The sequence below is a fragment of the Mesoplodon densirostris genome, chromosome X (genome assembly GCF_025265405.1).
Source record: "Mesoplodon densirostris isolate mMesDen1 chromosome X, mMesDen1 primary haplotype, whole genome shotgun sequence".
Lineage (NCBI taxonomy): Eukaryota > Metazoa > Chordata > Mammalia > Artiodactyla > Ziphiidae > Mesoplodon > Mesoplodon densirostris.
The window spans coordinates 36,048,952-36,070,803 of record NC_082681.1 but is presented as its reverse complement, the minus strand read 5'-3'; the positions used below and the strand labels follow the sequence as shown (position 1 = coordinate 36,070,803).

General features: G+C 37.9%; 1 protein-coding gene across 2 annotated transcripts in view; it reads left to right on the top strand.

The window, feature by feature from the left end:
* Window positions 1-21,519, top strand: part of PLS3 (plastin 3) — an 89,809-nt gene extending 68,290 nt beyond the window's left edge. For both annotated transcript variants that reach the window (XM_060086370.1, XM_060086371.1), the window contains exons 4-16: window positions 1,559-1,688; window positions 2,197-2,329; window positions 4,539-4,620; window positions 5,578-5,743; window positions 7,637-7,779; window positions 10,228-10,323; window positions 14,876-15,071; window positions 16,153-16,231; window positions 17,089-17,203; window positions 17,392-17,525; window positions 18,174-18,297; window positions 18,518-18,642; window positions 20,292-21,519. In XM_060086370.1, the coding sequence (XP_059942353.1) occupies window positions 1,559-1,688; window positions 2,197-2,329; window positions 4,539-4,620; window positions 5,578-5,743; window positions 7,637-7,779; window positions 10,228-10,323; window positions 14,876-15,071; window positions 16,153-16,231; window positions 17,089-17,203; window positions 17,392-17,525; window positions 18,174-18,297; window positions 18,518-18,642; window positions 20,292-20,424 (1,656 nt within the window). In that variant the 3' untranslated portion in view covers window positions 20,425-21,519. The remainder of the gene's footprint in view (window positions 1-1,558; window positions 1,689-2,196; window positions 2,330-4,538; window positions 4,621-5,577; window positions 5,744-7,636; window positions 7,780-10,227; window positions 10,324-14,875; window positions 15,072-16,152; window positions 16,232-17,088; window positions 17,204-17,391; window positions 17,526-18,173; window positions 18,298-18,517; window positions 18,643-20,291) is intronic.
* Window positions 21,520-21,852: the final 333 nt, after the last annotated feature.

The following is a 21,852-nucleotide window of genomic DNA, read 5'->3' as shown; positions in this document are numbered from 1 at the left end:
GAGCTTGATTTTGTAAAACTTACTGCTTACTAACTATTTTCGTAAATAAAATTGGGTTTATAAGTCCAAGGAAGCCCAGGATTTCAGGACGGTAACAGGAAAAGGTGACTTTGTGATGGGGCTACAGCAACTTTCCTACCAGTTAGAAAGAGTCTGTCTCAGTTGATTAATTACAAAAAGTTGCTCTCCTGGAGAGACTAAATGTAAAAAGGCACTCCTCTTTCTGCCTGCCACAGTCTTGTACAAGACACCAGGCCTGCTTAGGGGAGCATGGGCTGGATTTCAGCTTCTACTCATGCCTGCTCTCATAGACACAGCCTGAACTGCTAAATATGGTGACCCTGTTCTATGACCTTCAAACATAGGCTACCCCTCCTGAGGTGTGTTTGTGAGTATGTACTTGTCAGTAATGCTAAAGGCCTTTGGGTTATCTTCTTCTGTTTGCTCAGCAACTTTTCCATTAGGGCCGTAAATTTCTTTCGATAAGTCTATTGTGTTCTAAACATCTTTTAAAGAAGTTTTTATGAAAATGCTACATCTTGCTCTTGTTTTTCTGGCAGTGGCTAATTTAGCCATGCACATTGGTAGCTCAGGAACAAATTGGAGGTTAGGTAAGTTCCAGTATTTCAGACATGTATAGGCAGACCTTTGGAATGTCCAGTCATTCAGTCAAGCGGTTAGAGTAGGGTATGAAATTTGCTTCATTACAGCCTGCTTTTATACAATTAGAATGTACAGGTTAATTTCATTAGCCATGTGCCTTATTGTGAAGAGAAGCTCGATCACTGAAAAGATTCTTTTCTGGGTTTATTCTTTTTTTTTTTTTTTTTTTTTTGGTCTGCGTTGGGTCTTAGTTGCTATGCACAGGCTTTCTCTAGATGCAGCGAGCAGGGGCTACTCTTCGTTACAGTGCGCGGGCTTCTCATTGCAGTGGCTTCTCTTGTTGCGGAGCACGGGCTCTGGGCACACAGGCTTCAGTAGTTGTGGCTCTCGGGCTCAGTAGTTGTGGCTTGTGGGCTCTAGGGTGCAGGCTCAGTAGTTGTGGTGCACGGGTTTAGTTGCTCCGTGGCATGTGGGATCTTCCCAGACCAGGGCTCAAGCCCGTGTCCCCTGCATTGGCAGGCAGATTCTTAACCACTGCGCCACCAGGGAAGTCCCAAAATTTTCATCTTTCTTTGCACTATGAATCGTGCTTAAAGAAGGGGGAATCCTTCAGTCTTTTCTCTCCAGGAAAGGAACAAAGCCTTCCTTGTTCTAGAAAATTAACAGATTTACCTGTGCCTTTGAACAGCGCTAGTTTTTGGCTTAAAACGGATTCAACGCATGTGGCACTTGATGTTTTTGACAAGTGTGTGCAATTGACTTCTGGCACTTCATTTTTGGTAACAGTATTGAAGTACTTGTTTAGAATTTTAAAACTCAAGCCTAGTTTGCCTTATCTTTTAACACTCATCACCTATGGGGGAAAATGTAGGTTACCAGAGTATAAAAGAAGATAAATATGCTTATGGTTGTGCCTGATTGAAATTGTGAATCAACAACATATTTTCGTTAATAGATTTTCCAAGAGGTAAAAAGCAGTGATATTGCCAAAACCTTCCGCAAAGCAATCAACAGGAAAGAAGGGATCTGTGCTCTGGGAGGAACTTCAGAGCTGTCCAGTGAAGGAACGCAGCATTCTTACTCAGGTAAATAGTTTCACATGTGTTAGGTGAACACAGTGAACTAAGTAGGTTGCCTGCTATAATGTCAAGGAGGGGCTCTAGAAACACGTTGCCTCCTAATTAAGAATACGGTCGAAGTCGTTGTGACCTATATTTGGACTTGGGACTAATACTTCCCATAAAGACATTACAGGTATTTATTGTACGGCTTTGTTAGCTTGTAAGAGCCATGATACAATACGTGCACAGATAGGCTTTATTACAGCAGAGCCCTACAGTAATATAAATAGAATTTTTAAAGAATTTTATAACTAACTTCTAAGGATCAGTTAACCCTGCTCTATTCTTTTTGTTTATTTTATATCTCCTAATAGCCACTGTGTTGCATTCACTTGTCTGGGTTTCCAAAGAGGATAACAACAGGCTTGTGATACATTAACGTACAGCTCTCCTGAACAACTATTTCAGGCTTTAGAGTCAAATATTTAACCTAGAGTATGAACTAATGTCTTCTTATTCCACATAATTTTAGAGGAAGAAAAATATGCTTTTGTTAACTGGATAAACAAAGCTTTGGAAAATGATCCAGATTGCCGACATGTCATACCAATGAACCCAAATACTGATGACCTGTTCAAAGCTGTTGGTGATGGAATTGTGCTCTGGTAAGATTTCCAAAAATAGTCTTCCATGTAATTGACATAGTTGTTTCTGGATGCTTGACGGATTCATCTCGGGGAATAGCCAGAATTGAAAATTGTCTAGGCTCTGCCCATTTCATCACTAGGTCTGTCCGTGAAAGTACCACCACAGGTGAATCTAAAACTCAGTCATTTGGACCAGAGACCTCTTCCTAGAGAAGCTCTCAGCTTCCAATTTCTTCTCACCACTGAGTAAGCTAAACATTACAACTTAGTTGAACTTTTTATGTCAGCATCTCTTTATTCTCAAGTACCATAGGTTCCAAAAGAGAAAAACAGGCCACTAGTCACTTTTCACTCTCCAATTACTTATTTCTGAAAAATGCATTCGTCACTCCTGCTGCCCCAGACCCAACAGTGTCTTGGCAGAAATGATATAAGATTATCAACAGCCTGTCAGTGAATGCAACTCTTTTTTGAGGCAGTAGAGTACAGTGGTTAAGAGCATGCTCCATAATCAGTCTGCCCGGTTCCTATTCAGGCTCTGCCACTCAGTAGCTATGTATTGATAGCTGCAATCAAGATACTGACCCCTTTGAACCTTCCTACACTGTTGGTGGGAATGTAAATTTGTACAGCCACTATGGAAAATACTATGGAGGTTCCTTAAAAAACTAAAAAGAGTTGCCATATGATCCAGCCATCCCACTCCTGGGCATATGTCTGGAGCAAACTGTAAGTCAAAAAGATACATGCACCCCAATGTTCACAGCAGCACTATTTACAATAGCCAAGACATGGAAGCAACCTAAATGTCCATCAACAGAGGAATGGATACAGAAGATGTGGTACATATACACAATGGAATACTACTCAGCCATAAAAACGAATGAAATTATGCCATTTGCAGCAACATGGATGGACCTAGAGATTGTCATACTGAGTGAAGTTGGACAGAGAAAGTCAAATACCACATGATACCACTTATATGTGGAATCTTAAAAAAAATGATACAGATGAACTTATGTACAAAATAGAAACAGACTCACAGACATAGAAAATAAACTTATGGTTACCAAAGGGGAAAGGGAGAGAAAGAGATAAATTAGGAGTTTTGCATTAGCAGATACACACTATATATAAAATATACTATATATAAAATAGATAAACAATAAGGTCCTACCATATAGCACAGGGAACTATATTTAATATCCTGTAATAAACCATAATAGGGAAGAATTTTTTTCAATAAATAAAAGGTACTTGATCACTTTGCATTTCAGGATCCATCCATTATGATCCCCATATTATTGTACTTGCCTCACAGGGCTGTTGTGAGCTTTAAGTGACTATATATAGAGCACTTAGAACAGAGCAATGGGTATATTTCTGATGACAGTGTACAATATATAAAATTCTTTTTTCTTTCAAGAAGGTCATTTTGGTTGTTTGAAAAGCTGATTTTAAAAGTGTGAAATATCCCCTTACTTGCCACTTATAGGCTGTAAAGAGATATTCCCGATATGTTTTAATATAGAGACTCACATGGTACTATTTATTTAATATTTAAATTTTGCATGGAAAGAAGCATGGTTTTCCCTATGCAGAATAACTTGTTTTAGGGCAGTATTATAAACAACTAAAATGTTAGAGTCTAACTCCAAATTTTACCAAATGAGATTCTTCCTAAGTCAGATTCTAACCTAATTAATATAACTTTTCTTTCTCTCTGTATTATCACTGTATTTCCAGCCCCAAATATAGTACCTGGTACATCATCTAGGCACTCAATAAGTATTTGGTGAATGAAAGAATCTCATACTCAACTAAGTTTACCTCTTTGTAGATAAATGGTCATTTTAATTGTGCATTGTATAATCTAGAAGAGAGATTCAGTTTTAATGTGCAATATTATCTGTTTTTAACATTTATTCAATAAAGTTTTTTTTAATATCTGAGTAAGTCATTCTTCTAAAAGAATGTGGAAGTTACAAAAAATTAAATAAGACAGTATACCCTAATGCCCAACTCAGAAATACTCAACTACTGTAAATACTTTGGTCTTTTTTATTTGCATTTTTATATGTATAGTTTTTTGAGATCAACATGATAAAAGTCATATGCTGCATTTTTTTCAGATTATATGAGAGACATGTTATAATAAGCCTTACGGTATTTGTGTATATTAAAGATTATTTTAAAATAAGTCAACTCATTTCAAAATTTGTTTCAGTAAAATGATCAACCTTTCAGTTCCTGATACAATTGATGAGAGAGCAATCAACAAGAAGAAACTTACACCCTTCATCATTCAGGTATGCACCATTCTCCCCTCCTTCCATGAAACTACTATTTGAGGACCTGTTCTACAGACCATAGGCTCTCATTTAATTCTTATAACAAGTCTGAGTTGAGGATTATTTTCCAGATTTCATAGAGAAGAGAAACTGAGACTCAGGTTTCTGAGCTGTGCTAACGTTACTGCTGGAAGTAAAGTTCAAATCCAGGTCTAACTGCAAAGCCCTGTGTTCTTTTCATTACATTTTGTGTTCAAACATACAGAAATAAGCAAAAACATTTAAGCTCTTAATTAATTAGCATGCTTAAAGAACAAAGGGCTTTTATTTTCCATTTAGTGAGTATTAGACTGTTAGATAGCAAAATTCCCTCAGGCAAGAGCATCTCTTGGGATGTGGAGATTGAGAACTTCTAGAACGCTCAGGTGTATTCAATAGACCTCTCATTTAGGCATTTTTAGAAATACGACACTTAACCCATATGGATATACTTACTCTAGTAACTCAGCCTTTCCCTTTAGTGTCAGTGTCCTTAAGAAGGGACCAAATAAAAATACCGAGTTAACTTCCCCTGTAAATCTGAAAAAGACAGTAACAATGAGGCTAGATTTATTTAGGCAGCGCCAGGTCTTAGTTGCGGCATGTAGGATCTTCATTGAGGCATGTTTAGTTGTGGCACGTGGGTTTCTTAGTTGTGGCATGCGGACTCGTAGTTGTGGCATGCATGTGGGATCTAGTTCCCCAACCAGGGATCAAACCCGGGCCCCCTACATTGGGAGCGCGGAGTCTTACCCACTGGGAAGTCCCTAGCTATGCTTTTAACACCAAAGCCTGGATATTGCTTTCTGTGGATCACGTATGGGTAAAATTAAGACATAATTTCCTTGCTGAGTGATATTTTCAGTGAAGGGAGAAATAGACTGCAAAAAAACAGAAAGGTCAGGAAGCAAGTGTTGTAAATTGGCTGTCTTGCAGGAAAACTTGAACTTGGCACTGAATTCTGCTTCTGCCATTGGGTGTCACGTTGTGAACATTGGTGCAGAAGATTTGCGGGCTGGGAAACCTCATCTGGTTTTGGGACTGCTTTGGCAGATCATTAAGATCGGTTTGTTTGCTGACATTGAATTAAGCAGGAATGAAGGTAATGGAACACAGTCATAATTTTGAAAGTCGTTTATTGGTTATTTTTTTCTAGTCATGCAGACTGTCATGCTTTCACTTAATTGAGGTGATTAGATGAAACTAGAATTAAACATAAGGTAATGTTATAGTGTTATTCAGGAAAATAGCCTAATTATAACTTTCTTCTTTAGTAGTAATTAACATTTGTCTGGCACTTTAGAATTCATTTTACAATAAAGGCACGAAAGCACAGAGAGTTTAAGGAACTTGCCCAAAGTCCCCAAACTTGATATGTATTCTTTTCTGCTCTGACCACACAGTCCCCACCGCATCACCACCCTCAGCTCCACTGCTGCACACCATCTCCTATTATTTTCCATACCTTTTCTATTCTATCATAGATTTAGGCCTCTTCAAAACTATTCTAAATTGCCCCTGGTGGTCTCATGTTTCCTGAATTAGCAGAAGCATCATTCTTATAGGATAGGTTTTGATATCACATCATAGACTTCTAGGATATATAAGCATATGCAATACAATTGTCCTGGGGAGCTCGGAAGTACTACATTATCCTCTCCTTTTGAAGTTTAAAATATTAAGCATTACTCCAAATATTCACATTTTCTTCTGGAAATCACCATATCAATCCTCAGTTACTTTGGGGGAAGAATATATACTGGGGGTTCTCAGTATTTCAGGGTCTCACAATGCCTGTCAACAGTCTTATTTTGCACATTTATCCAAGACTGTATTACACTTAACACTTTCAATCCACTCAAAGGGGCCTATATTTTTTTTTTTTTTTTTTCTTTTTGCGGTATGCGGGCCTCTCACTGTTGTGGCCTCTCCCATTGCGGAGCACAGGCTCCGGATGCGCAGGCCCAGCGGCCATGGCTCACGGGCCCAGCCGCTCCGCGGCATATGGGATCCTCCCAGATCGGGGCACGAACCCGTATCCCCTGCATCGGCAGGCGGACTCTCAACCACTGCGCCACCAGGGAGGCCCAAAGGGGCCTATATTTAAACAAATAAAATTTTTCTAACTGCTGGCCTCTTCAGAGCAGAGGCTTCTGCACAAGTAAGAATGTTGCCTCTGCCCTTGCTTAAATCCCTCAGTGCCAGAGTGACATGGCATGAAGCAGAGTCCATGAAAGATGAAATTTGCCTGTTAGAGGTATCGCTTAGACCTCTTTGGAAGTCAGGCAGTTTCAGTCTTCTTGTTCAATATAAATCTCCTTTTATCTTATGGGAGGTAATTATTGCATAAGGACTACATAACTTCTTCATAAAACAGACACCCAAGCTTCTACCTCTTACCTCTGGGAATATTAATCAAAAAACGCTTCTTCGAGGCATTCAATTCAACAACAAAAAATTATTGAGCAGCCTTTACATGTTAGATGCTATAGAAAATGTAAAGTTGAATTCTATTCCCTTAAAAATAGGTTTAGCATTTCAAGAGTTCATTAGTTATACTTAAATATAAATACCTTAGGGTTTGTATACTCGTTTAATCAAAAGGTTAAGTAAAAGGCTCCAAAATTTTAAACATACTCCCCCAAGTCTCTGATTTTAATATTATTTAAGAACAATTTTTGTAAATATATGACATAATGTGAAAATGTTCAACTTAAAAGCTAGAACTTACTTGGTATTTGGAATGTGAAGAATAATAAAGAATATGTTATAATATATATTTTCTGTGTATTCTCATAATACAGTGTTTCTATCTGTATCATAATTATCTACTTTTATTTATCTTTGTTATGAGACTGTGAGTACCTGAAAACCAGGCACTAGGTCACAGTACTTTTAGTACCTCTATTACTTACTTAATAGAGTGTCAAAAGACTCAATAAACTTGTAATAACTGTTACATGGAATATATTGGTTGTGGGTTTTTTCCTTATAGCCTTGGCTGCTTTACTTAGAGACGGTGAGACCTTGGAGGAGCTTATGAAATTATCTCCAGAAGAGCTTCTGCTTAGATGGGCAAACTTTCATTTGGAAAACTCAGGCTGGCAGAAAATCAACAATTTTAGTGCTGACATCAAGGTAACTGTGCAGTTATCGACACTTTGGGGGAATATAATGACTCAGGAGATTTCATGCCAGCTTAAAGGAGGGGTCATTCCTATGAGTTTATCACCCAGCTTTGTTGCCTCTTAGCCCTGACGGTAGATTTCAGTAGAGAGATGGAGCCAAGTAAGGAGCACTAGCACCAAGTCTAGCTTTCATTTTGTGGAAAGGGGTAAAAAGTATTATATTATAGTCCTAACATCTTCTAGTCTACCTACTGCTCAACATGGAGTACGAAAGGACAGGCAGTCATGACTCTTCTGTTGCTAACTGCCTTTCCCAGGCCTCAGTGTACCTTTTAGTAAAGACCTAGAAGAGAAGGGGCCTCAGGATTCCGTGTCCCCTTCTGTCATGTGCTCCCTCCTTCAGGCACTGAGTTCTTGAGGGTAGTTACATACTTTTATTTATGTCTGTGTCTCCTACCTCAGCCCCCGCCCTTGCATTACCGCCCTCCTACTAAAGCCCACCTCTAACACAACACCTGGCACATAAAAGACCCACAAAGATTTCTTGTGTTGAGTTGAATTTTGGCACTCACTGCTCACCATGAGCACTAGGGAAAACTCACAAGGGCGGGAGACATCGGTAGCATTCATTTACCACACGTTGCCTTTGGCATCTCGGGGAGAGAGGGCCAAAATCACCACAGCAGATATCTTGGCATTCTTATTAACCAACTCGACTCTCCAAAATCCAGATGTTGGAACACAGGGAACAAACTCAAGGATCTTCACCAGATGTCACTGGCCAATAGGGCTATGAAAATAGTCTGTGACCACATCAGTTTATTCAGTGGTGAGAGAAAGTAATGGGATATATTTGCATTACTGATTTCATCAGTGAAAATTAAGGATGGCCCCAAAATTATAAAACCAACTAACCCCACCTCTCTTTTAATTTATGCAACATGCTTAGCCAGCTATATTTTGCTTTACACATTAGATATGTTCCCAAAAACCATTCATAAATGTATTTTATGTTTGGAGCATATAATTTAAATGTATAAAAGGGAATCTTATTTACAAATGAATATTTTTTAAAAATATATTCTGCTTTGAATATTTTTAAAAAGCAGAGGATTGTTAAGTAATGTATGTTCAAGTTCCAATTTTCACCTGTACAGCCCCTTTTCAGGGTAGTAAGTACAGACTCTGTGGGGTCTGCTCTTTACCTGTCTTTCTCAAGTACATAGGGTTAGATTACAAATTGTTTCTGCACCTTTAGTAGGTAATTGTAAGCAAAAGCACTTTCACAACTGTAATGCACTACTCCTTGGAAGGAGATAACCCCTATGCCCACTAATGGTATGATCTGGGTTTGCATTCCATGAATTGCTCTGAAGTGGCTTTCACTCACCTGATTCTCCCCAATCTTAGAATCGTTTCTGGTGAGTGTATCAAACTTATCGGGGTGGCTCATTTAAGATGCAGCTCTCCGGGCAGCTCCCAGAGATCTGTGCTTGGTATGTCTGAGGTTGGATCCAGCAATCTCCATACTGAACAACTTCTCCAGGGGATTAGGATGCACATAATCCATAGGGTTTACCACAAGAAACATTCCTTTATAATCTGTCTGGACTGTCAAGGCCCAGTAATAGAAAACTATCATAACTGGGAAGGTGATCTTCAAATATAACATGATTAAGGAATCTTCACTCCAGTTCCTGTCCTCTGGTACAATTCGACATGCGTGTTGAAGACCCTCATAAGTGTTTGCACTTGGTACAGTGGTTTTCACGTTTTGTTCTGTGCAGTGTCCACACAGCCTGCATTCACCCAGTGCACACTCCGTATGAGCAACGCCATTTTGTTTTAGGTATTGGGATTCCAAGTGAAAGTGTTCAAATGATGAAAGAGTTCAGGGGCTTAAAACAAAGAGAAGCTTGTTTGGTTAAATATATTCAGATAATTAAGGGTTTAATGTTATTTCACCACCTCAAGTGTTACTCGTGTTAAAATTTTTGTCATTTAAATACATCTTTAACACAGCTAATCTCTTCTCCATACCTTATGGTATATACATATTGTGCTTTGTAATGATGTAACCTGTTTATTTTTTCTTTCCCTATGCTTCCTGGATTTCTCCTGTCCTACTTATTTCTCTTGCTTGTTTTATCTATCAAGCTTATTGACTTCAGTAACTCAGTGAAGGTACAGAACTAGTTATGTGTTTACTAGCATTATTGTATTGATGACTTCAATAAATTGTAAAGTCATGACAAAATCCAGTTTATCCATATTCAAGGCAGACCTAAGGCCAGATAAGTGGACTTTTCTGGGGAAATGAGCTGTTAAATTAGAAGATAGAGATTTGTGTGGTACATTCTCACAAAATCGGATGCAAGTATCCTTCCAAACATGGGACAGTAGGATACATTCATTCTTTGTAAATGTGATCTCACTGACATTTTCAATTCATTTGTAGGATTCCAAAGCCTATTTTCATCTTCTCAATCAAATTGCACCAAAAGGACAAAAGGAAGGTGAACCACGGATAGATATTAACATGTCAGGTTTCAATGTAAGTATAGGTGTTCTTCTGAATTCTACAAGCTTACAAAGTTGTTGTCAATTTCTTATAAATAACAAGAATTTTTATAATTGCATGTTGTGGTGTTGACAATTTTAAGCATTATTTTAAAATTTATTACTGTAGGTGTAATTCAGAGGCAGAAAGACGCTTTGATTTATGTTAATAGTTTATTAGTGAGTTCTGTAATTATGCTGGCATTGGTTCATATGGATGGCATAAAATATTCAAAGCAGGTGTGGGGAAATAAGCACTAGAGACTAACCTTTTCCAAGTATTTGGATTACAATCACAGTGATAGATTTAATGACTACATATTCATATACGCATCTGTAATATTCCTGTGTTGAGAGTAATGTGACTATGTTAACAAACTCCTGATCCCTGAAATCCAGTTTGGGGAATTACTGTCACGGAACATGTTCCCTGATTACATCACTTATTTGTTCAATGACCTTGGACAAGTTCCTTCCCGAAATTGGATTTCACTTTGTTCATACATGAAGTAAAGAGTTGGCCTAGACTATTTAGTCCCAACTTCCTAGGATCCTGTTGTTGTTAGTACTCATTAGATATGGAATGTATTCTACTGGTTTTTAAAAATCCACATTTCTAGCATATTTTGCAGTAGGAGTGGATTACACTGGCTAAACCAGTTATGCTGCCCTTATCAGAACTGAATTTGTAACTGACTTGTAGTGCTTATATTTCTGTCTGGTTTTTTTTTTTTTTTACATCTTTATTGGAGTATAATTGCTTTACAATGGTGTGTTAGTTTCTGCTTTATAACAAAGTGAATCAGTTATACATATACATATGTTCCCATATCTTTTCCCTCTTGCATCTACCTCCCTCCCACTTTCCCTATCCCACCCCTCTAGGTGGTCACAAACCACCGAGCTGATCTCCCTGTGTTATGCGGCTGCTTCCCACTAGCTATCTGTTTTGCGTTTGGTAGTGTATATATTATGTCCATGCCACTCTCTCACTTTGTCATAGCTTACCCTTCCCCCTCCCCATATCCTCAAGTCCATTCTCTAGTAGGTCTGTGTCTTTATTCCCATCTTACCCCTAGGTTTTTCATGACATTTTTTTCTTAAATTCCATATATATGTCTTAGCATACGGTATTTGTCTTTCTCTTTCTGACTTACTTCACTCGATATGACAGACTCTAGGTCCATCCACCTCGTTACAAATAACTCAATTTTGTTTCCTTTTATGGCTGAGTAATATTCCATTGTATATATGTACCACATCTTCTTTATCCATTCCTCTGATGATGGACACTTAGGTTGTTTCCATCTCCTGGCTATTGTAAATAGAGCTGCAATGAACATTTTGGTACATGACTCTTTTTGAATTATGGTTTTCTCAGGGTATATGCCCAGTAGTCTGTCTGTTTTTAACTGTGAAATTCTTCAGTTCAGGTTACTCTTGGCACGAACAAGGGGCCCTCTTGTGCACTAAGGGAGCTGTCTGGGATGGCTAGCCAGGTGATTTTATGCCTGGGTAGATGGCACCAGTATACTGATTCTGATTCTGGTACAGCTCTTCTCTAGTCACTCCTCCCTAGTTGATCTTAAAGCACTCCCTTCATTGTCTCTTACCTCCTCGGAATCCTTCAAGGTTTCCCCATTGACTCTTCTGGCCAGTGCAATTTCCCACTACTCTGTACCCACCACACACACACTCATTTTACCTCTGAGCCTTTCCTCTTGCTTTTCCCCTTGTTTTTCAGTGTCCTTCATCTTTTTCAGTCTTACATCTTCTTTAGGGGTATATATATATATATCCATCACCACATCAAGTTTCCTCATGATCCTTTGTAATTCCTCCCTGCCCCCATACTCCTCCATCCCAGGCAACCACTGATTTGCTTTCCTTCAGTTTAGTTTGAATTTTTGAGAATTTTATGGAATCATACAGTATGTATTCTTATTTTATCTAGCTTCTTTCACTCAGCATAATTATTTTGAGATTCATCCATGTTGTTGCATGTATCATAAATTCATTCCTATTTTATTGCTGAATAATAGTCCAGTGAATGGATATACTATAATTTGTTATCCATTCACCTGTTGATGAACATTTGGATTGTTTCCAGTTTGGGGCTATTACAAATACAGCTGCTCTGAACATTCATATACAAGTCTTTGTATGCATATATGCATTCATTTATCTTGGGTAAATACCTAGGAGTGGAATGGCTGGGTAGTATGGTATGTGTGTGTTTAACTTTTTTAAGCAGCTGCCAAGTTGTTTTCCAAAGTAGTTGTACCTTTGCACATTGCCGCCAGCAGTGCGTGAAAGTACCAGTACGTCCACATGCTCACTGACACCTTAGTGTGGTTAAACATGAATCATTTTAACAGGTGTAGAGGTGTCTCATTGTGATTTTTTTTTTTTTTGCGGTACGCGGGCCTCTCACTGTTGTGGCCTCTCCCGTTGCGGAGCACAGGCTCCGGACACGCAGGCTCAGCAGCCATGGCTCACGGGCCCAGCCGCTCTGCGGCATGTGGGATCTTCCCGGACCGGGGCACGAACCCGTGTCCCCTGCATCGGCAGGCGGACTCTCAACCACTGTGCCACCAGGGAAGCCCCTCATTGTGATTTTAATTTGCATTTCCCTAATGACAAGTGATGTTGAACATCTTTTCCCGTAGTTATTTGCCATCCATATATATTTGTTTAAACACTTTACCCATTTTAATTGCATTGTTTGTTTTCTTCTTGTCAAGTTTTGAGTATTTTATATATTTTGAATACAAGTCCTTTATTGGATATGTGATTTGCAAATATTTAGTCCCAGTGTTTTTCAAAGAACAGACGTTGTTAATTTTGACAGAGTCAGATTTAGTTAATTTTTTCTCTTACAAATCATGCTTTTGGTGTTGTATCTAAGAACTTTTAGCCTAACACAAGGTCATAAGCATTTCTCCTTATATTTTCTCCTAGAGGTTTTATAGTTTGGGGTTTTACATTTAGTTTTACATTTGGGTTTTAGATTTATAGTGTTGTGTTTATAGATTTGTGTGTGTGTGTGTGTGTTTGGGGTTAATTTTGAATATGATGTGAGGTATGGGCTGAAGTTCTTTTTTGCATATGTATATTTTTATTTGATTATTTTTTGTTTCACTATTCTACAATATATTTAACTATTTGAATTTTTTAAATTTGGGGCTATTTTAAAGCTTCCTTCTATTCCAATATTATCAATGCTTTTTGTTTAGGAATGCCAAGATGATCAATAAATAAGGGATTTTAAAATAAAGATGGTAAATAGCATAAACCAGAGGCATTAAAGTAACAACTGATAGGTTACAAGAAATAAAATAGGCTCTGTGAGAGGAAGTCACTAAGCTCACAGAGAGTCCTGAAGAAAGGCTGAATCCCACTCAATTGCCCATCTGCTGGTGGTTACTGATTGCTCTGCTGATGGTAACGGAGAAGGGTAACACAATAAATACACATTGTTCTAGAGTCCCAGACATTCAAGGCACCTCACTGGAGATTAAAAAACTAAAGATACCACCACCCATTAAAGACAGAGTTAAGACTCTCAAAGTATACAATCTGCGTGCACCGTGTTGGTTTAGAAGTAACATTCCTAAAGTTCCCTTTCTCTCTTTTTTCCTCCCAGTTATAAAATCCCTTTTCTTTTCACGTGACACTGTTTTCCAGAAGAGCTACTTTTGCCCTGGGGTAGACTGGGGTGGAGATGTCTGTTGTAGCTGCCAAGAGCAGTCTGGAGGGCAGGTCACTAGAAACGAATAATCCAAAAGCAACTGTTTCTCCTGAAGCTCCAGGAGGAGGAACTTTTATTGGTGGGAGGTGGGAATGGTGAGCACCTGGGAAACTATTTTTACATTGGTCTGAAATCATCGGATCTATAACTTAAAAATCTTCACCAAACCGTACGTTAGTCAAGAGATCAGCATGCATCTTTCCAGAAGAAAAAAAAAAAAGGCAAAATGGAGAAGAAGAAAAGTTAGGAGTCCTAGGAATTAGTTGAAAGTAAGTATTTTTTTACAGAAATGGACAACTTTGCTTCCCGGGTGGAAAAGTAAAATAAAACAAACAAAAAAAAGGTGAAGAGAAAAACTACAATTTAAAATATGCAATTTAAACCTGAAATAAAATTATCGGAACCTGGTATCCCTGATTATTATTTTTAAAATACTTTCTCATAATTCCATCATCTTTTTCAGCCTTACACCTTCTTTAGGGCTTAATTTAAAAATCTGAACAGGTTTTGCTTTTTTCTTGATGAATTTTGCCATGAGAGATGTAATCTCAATTGAGTTAAATGTATTCGGTCCTTAGATATACGATCTGGTGCCATCTAGGGTATTTTCAAGGTACTGCATATCCAGCACAGCCAACTTTTTTTTTTTTTTTTTTTGCATTCACAACAATAGTGTAAGTACCATATATTGACTAAGAGAAAACAGAATTGTATACCCAGCCTATCATTGTAGGAAAGCATTTCTATATTTTTAGTATGGTCTTTTAAAAAATGTCTTCTTATTTTACTTCAACAGGAAACAGATGATTTGAAGAGAGCTGAGAGCATGCTTCAACAAGCAGACAAATTAGGTTGCAGACAGTTTGTTACCCCTGCTGATGTCGTCAGTGGAAACCCCAAACTGAACTTAGCCTTTGTGGCTAACCTGTTTAATAAATACCCGGCACTAACTAAGCCAGAGAACCAGGATATTGACTGGACTCTATTAGAAGGTAACTAAAGGTTTCTTAAATTATGTTTGGGACTACAGAGTAGAAACACATAGGCCACAGTGATTTCATAATCTTGACTTTAATAAGTTTCCTTATCCCCTTTAGCAACCGTCTGCTAGAAGTAGTCCCAAGGGCTGAGTAAAAAGTGGCAGCTGATAGAAAGGAATGATACAAGGGAACTTTTAAAGTAAGCTAGCCTAGGGTCACTTAGTTTAAGGCCACTTAATAAACCAATGTTTTATTTTAATATTTTAGCATTAGGTCACTTTTTAAACCTTTCACCAGAAAAATGCCTATATGCATAAAATTTATACACATTTGCATAAAATTTATAAATTTACAATATTTATGTTTCATTCTTCCAGTCATACTAACTGAAACTGGCCCCAGTTCCTTTCACAGTTAACCTACTCAAAAAATAATAATAATGCATGGTAATTATTTATTTAAGTTCGGGAAAGGCAGAGTTTACCTTTGCCAGATTATATATGCATGAAGTATAGTACTTAAAAATTAACAATGTAAATAGTAGTTCATTGCATGTCTACTATCATTACTATAAAATCTTTAAATTTTATGATTTTGAAGTTTCAAATAATTTGTTGCTCTAATATAGGCATGTAAAAGGAGTACATATATGTAGCTTAGTATTTGTTAAATGGGTAGAGGGAAGATGTAGTTTAATATGAGTATAGAGGTTTATATGATATGACCCTAGAAAAATTTTAAAATAAAAACTAAACTGATAACATCAGTTACTTTAGAGGTATGGGGATTTGGGGAGATACTGGAGAAGGATTAGACAGAGGAGGAGATTATAAAAACTTCATACACCTCTAAATTGCTTAACTGGTTATTAATAAGGTTGTATTCTTTACTTTTAAAATAAATTCATCCAGTTAAAAAAAGAAGCATGTATCTAGAGAGAATGTATTTAGAGAGGCTGCTTAGAGACTCACAATGGAGAAAAAGCTCTAGATCTGTAAAGAAGAAATAAAATAATCTTATATGTGGGTTGATGTTATATGCACATATACAAGGTATTTAATGAATATATAAACATTGTGAATATTTTTAATAGGAGAAACTCGTGAAGAAAGAACCTTCCGTAACTGGATGAACTCTCTTGGTGTTAATCCCCATGTAAACCATCTCTATGCGTAAGCCTTCCTACTGCTATTGTAAACAGTTATGAACATCATGAATGGACACTACACAAATAATTACAGCTCTAAACCTTTCCTAAATGTTAGTTTGTAGCATTTTACTTATATTGGAAAATGTTGAGTGGTGACTCCCATTTTCATTTCCAAATACACAAAAGCCCAGATTATTTCTTTACATGATCATTGACATTAAGTGAAAAAATGTATAAATGTCTTTCTAACACCGTAGGGAACAGATACTTTATATTTTGAAACAGAGACCAGAGAGTGCCTTAAGCAGACCATCCATGATGCCTTGAAGCCTTTGTACTCACTGTTCTCTCAGCCCGGAATGTTCTTTTCCACATCTAATGCGTTATTCCCTTGCTATATTCAAGCCAGTGATTCAGATCTTGACCACCACCTACCACTACCTAACCCCTAACCTCGTTCTTTTTTTTTTTCATAGCAATTAAATACACCCCAAATCATATTATCCATATACTTGTTTCTTCCCTCTCTCTGTCCCTCTCTCTCTCTCTCTCTCTTTCTCTCTTTCTCTCTTTCTCTCTCTCTCTCTCTCTCTCTCTCTCTCTCTCTCTCTCTCTCTGACTTTTAAAGGCCAGGGATTTTTGTCCTATGTGCCCAGCTTCTAGAACAGTACTTTTCAAACAATAAGCTCTCAATAAATATTTTTAAGAGAATTGGATGGTGTTAGCTCTATTTTCAGCACAGATTGATTAAAAAAATAGGAGTCTTGGGTATTATCTGTGGTTTTATATATCTTGTTTGACAGTGTAGTGTTATTGTTTTTAAGGAAACATAGGCCCAGCTGTCTGAAAGCATTGATCAAATTCTTTTTAAATCATTAGTGACCTGCAAGATGCCCTGGTAATCTTACAGTTATACGAACGAATTAAAGTTCCTGTTGACTGGAGTAAGGTGAATAAACCTCCATACCCGAAACTTGGAGCCAACATGAAAAAGGTAGATAATTAGGTTGCTGCACATATTTCTTACAGACTTTTAATTCTCAATTTGTTTCTTTTGTTTGGGAAACTCGTTGGCTCTGAGCTTCTTAAGGAAAGCAACTGTGTCTTAGTTTTGTGCACACGTGCATATACAGATTAAACAAGTGAAAAATCTTTTAAGCATTTGCTTTTGTGTGTTTGCAGCTAGAAAACTGCAACTATGCTGTTGAATTAGGGAAGCATCCTGCCAAATTCTCCCTGGTTGGCATTGGAGGGCAAGACCTGAATGATGGGAACCAAACCCTGACTTTAGCTTTAGTCTGGCAGCTGATGAGAAGGTATGGTACACAATTTTAGCTGTTTAAGCTTCACTATAATACAGGTCTGTGATCTAGTCCTTATTGTTTTTAAGCAACTGTATCAATGACTACACCTTTGAAATTTCTGTGTTTAGACTCTGAAGTGAGCTTAAGTAATGAATATATGTTGGATGGCCAATGAGCGATGGCGTCTTGAAAGTGAGGCAGCAGAACTGTGACTATTTCCCTTTTTTCATAGGAAGCCTGACAGACTTGAGCCTCATTTAGTGTCGGTGAATAAAAATAGCAAAAGTTATGAATACCCCATGTATACATTTGAGAAAGATCTCTTAACTGTAATGCTGAAAAACATTCATTTTAACTAGGTACCAGCCAAAGCACAGCTTATTTTAAGTCCTTACCATGGTTGGACTAGTACAAAATGAGACTGCAGTAGACTGTTGGGCTTACTCATTAAAGCATGGAGAATCTTCCCCCCACCAGTGCAAAAGGCAGCTCCATGGCAAGCCACTACTACTTGAAATGTTGTTGTTTTTTTTCATACAGTGCAACTCTCTTTCCATGAAATATAAACCTAAGGAGAAGAAATTAAAGATAAAGCATCTTTCTAATTGAATTTTTTCTCATGAAGTAGATCAGGACCTTTTCTTCTGCTTCTTCTTTTAGATACACCCTCAATGTCCTGGAAGATCTTGGAGACGGTCAGAAAGCTAATGATGACATCATTGTAAGCTGGGTGAACAGAACATTGAGTGAAGCTGGAAAATCAACTTCCATTCAGAGTTTTAAGGTAAGAATTCCATGTTTGACTATTAAACATTGTTTGCTCTAGAAAGTATCTATAATTTGGAAGGCTAGCTTTTGGTTTCTTTGTGAGTGAGAATCATGGTTGGGCTAATGGCGTGATTCTTTTTTAATTCACTGGACTTTGTTTCTGGCAGCTTTATATAGGTAATCCACGTTAATTTGTACACATTGAAATTCTCAGATGTATTGTCCTTTTACACTAGGACAAGACGATCAGCTCCAGTTTGGCAGTTGTGGATTTAATTGATGCCATCCAGCCAGGCTGCATAAACTATGACCTTGTTAAGAGCGGCAATCTAACAGAAGATGACAAGCACAATAATGCCAAGTAAGGGATGCTGCATAATATCCTGGCAAGAGCACAGGCGTTATAGTCAGGCAGATCTGTATTCTCATTCAGGTTCTGCCACTTGAGAATGATGTCACCTGGGGGAAACCTCTTCTAGCCTCAGATTCCTCATCAGTAAAATGGGATCAATAATACTTACCTTGGGGCTTCCCTGGTGGTGGAGTGGTTGAGAGGCTGCCTGCCGATGCAGGGGACATGGGTTCATGCCCCAGTCTGGGAGGATCCCACGTGCTGTGGAGTGGCTGGGCCCGTGAGCCATGGCCGCTGGGCCTGCGCGTCCAGAGCCTGTGCTCCGCAACGGGAGAGGCCACAACAGTGAGAGGCCCGCGTACCGCAAAAAAAAAAAATAATAATAATACTTACCTTGGAGATTTTGAAATGTATAAAATCTGTAAGAGCCTAGCGTTGCACCTGACCTAGTAGGTAGGTGCTCAGTCAGTCGTTGCTTTAGTAGATTACAGAAATTACGTATGTTTTAATGCAACTTAGCTGCAAACTCACAAGGGAAAGATGAGCTAGGAATAACCATGCCTTTGATAAGAGTATTCTTCTGTCACACTCTTTTAACACACATTGTCTAGTGATGTCTCTCTTACTGTGCGTAGACCACTTTACTATGTATGTTGAGTTTATTATCTTGGTCCCTTAAGTGGGTAGGATGCTAAACCCTCAGGTGGAACTGTGCCTTGAAAGTTTCCGGCATTTCAACAGTATTGAGAAGGTCTTTTCCACCTGTCTCTTCCCTTCTCCAAAGACCTAGACTGTGATCTGATTTCATGGGTAACCCATGAAAACTTTCCCAGTACACACTGAAAATCAGCCCCCAGCAGGGCTTCACAGGATAGCTAAGAAACATTACTGCAAAACTTCATGCTTAAGCACATCATTTCTGCCCTCCTTAAAAAAATATTTGTAGCATAATATGATAAAGATTTAATATCCATAATTTATACAGAACTCCTGAGGCTTCTTTTTCCAGATGCTTGATCATCTTTAAAGATTCCTGTTACAGAACACCTAGAAATGCCTTGTGTATTAATTGAGGGGAGCTCCTGCAAATTTCCCCAGCTGGACACGTCAGTTCTTTTCTCCCTTCCTTTCTCTACACTTCCCATTCCTTGTTTCGGCCACTCTGGCCATGTACCATGTAGACTCTCTCACCTCCCTTGAATATTTGGAAGTATTCACTGCATCTACCAACTTGTATTTTGCCTCTGGCATAATTTTTTCCACCCCAAATCTCTAAGATCTCATGAGAGTTACTATTATCTTATTACATGCTCAACGAGAATATCAATCTGGGTAATTATATATTCTAGAAAAATATTTTTTTCATATCAAATCAGTGCTCCAAAATTATTTCTCATTTTATATTGTAGAAAAAGAGTGAATAAATATTATCAGCCCCAAATAGTAGAGCTTAAAAATCTGGTGTCACTTATGAGTGACCTCGCAAACAAAATAAAACAGAAAACAAAATAACGAAAAATGATATCATTCCGATTTGAACTTTCGCTATAGAAGTTTTGCATCCCAGACAAATGATTATGTAAGAGGAAATAGATGTCTCATGTTGTGCCCTTGACTGACCAGAATTTCACCTTCATTTTTGTTTCATCCAAAAATAGGTACGCAGTGTCAATGGCTAGAAGAATTGGAGCTAGGGTGTACGCTCTCCCGGAAGACCTTGTGGAAGTAAAGCCCAAGATGGTCATGACCGTGTTTGCATGCTTGATGGGCAGGGGAATGAAGAGAGTGTAAAATAACCAATCTGAATAAAAACAACCTTGCTCCCAAGTGCATGATTAGCAGGTCAGCAATTTCCAGGTGAAGTGCTCATGGCTTAAGGAACCCTTGGTTATTTAAAGGACTTTTAACAAGACTAAGCTCATCATGGGAGCCCTCAGGGGAAAGAGTTTTAATAACAACTCCTCTTTCCCGTAGTCAAGGTGGATTTGTCAGGCCCACCTGAAATGTGCTCATAGCCAAATCATTTACTCGCTCCTCCTAGGTCGCTGCCCTTGACGTTTCCCATTGCTGTACGTATTTCTCTCTGTATCTGTTTCCCTCTTAGAATGTCCACCTCCTGGGACTTGCTTAGATGATTGGATATGAATATTATTAGACAATAATTCTGCTTTTCATCCAGTATGCTAGTTCTTATTCAAGAACTGTGGTCAGAGGGTATTTGGATATGAGTATCCTTCGCTTATCTCTCTAGTACTGAAAATTTACAGAAGTAACTGGCTGTGTAGAATGTAATAGAAGCTTTTCATATTCTTTTATTCTTAAAAATCTGTATCTTTTTACAGTATTCTTTCTACATGATCCTTTTTTGTACATTTAAGAATATTTTGATTACATTAAATAAGACTGCTGATTTTGCTACTTTTTTTAAGGGGTCTTCAAGTAAGTAAAAAACATACATTATAGGTAGAAGAAAAATGTACCTTGAATTTCCATCTTCCCTCTCACACCGAAGCTGTAAACAATTGACATATTTTGTCTTAAAACACTTGGTTCAATATATGCTTATTTGTTTTAAAACCTGTATCATCAAACTCTCTCTTTAGATTTAAAATGCTGTTGAATATGACACTTTTGAGGAGAGAGTGGGCTCAGAATTTAGGCAGGATACGTAGGCCAAGTATGCTAAGTGTATAATAAATTTTCTAATTTTACACCTAAGACAAGGAGATGTGGTCACTAAAAAATAAACATATATGTAGGACTTAATGTACTCTTGCTTTGTCAAGCTGTTTGCTATAGTTTTCAAGATCACAATGTTACTCTAACTGAAAAGTGTTGTAATCTGGTAGCAATGTATTAGTTCAAATAAAGGCATTTACATAATAATTAGTCTCTTCATGCTTCTGTCCCTTAGTAGTATGCTAGTAATGTTTGCCAGGTTTTTTCCTCCAATATTCTAACTCTTTTTCTGGTGTACTTTATAAAATGATGTTTGTTAAATTTAAGCTTTTGGAGCTGAATTACAGGGGCTGACTGAGTTAAGGATACGATCAGTGGGGTAAGATGGTTTTCTCCAACTTACCAAAATTTCCTTATCCAATTTCTCCCTTTTTCTTTCTTTTCCATCTCATTCACTCTTTTCAATGTTTGATTTTATACAGAAGGTCGAAACAGTGGGTATCAGAACAACCAGGGAAGAGAGATGGTTTATGTTAGGTT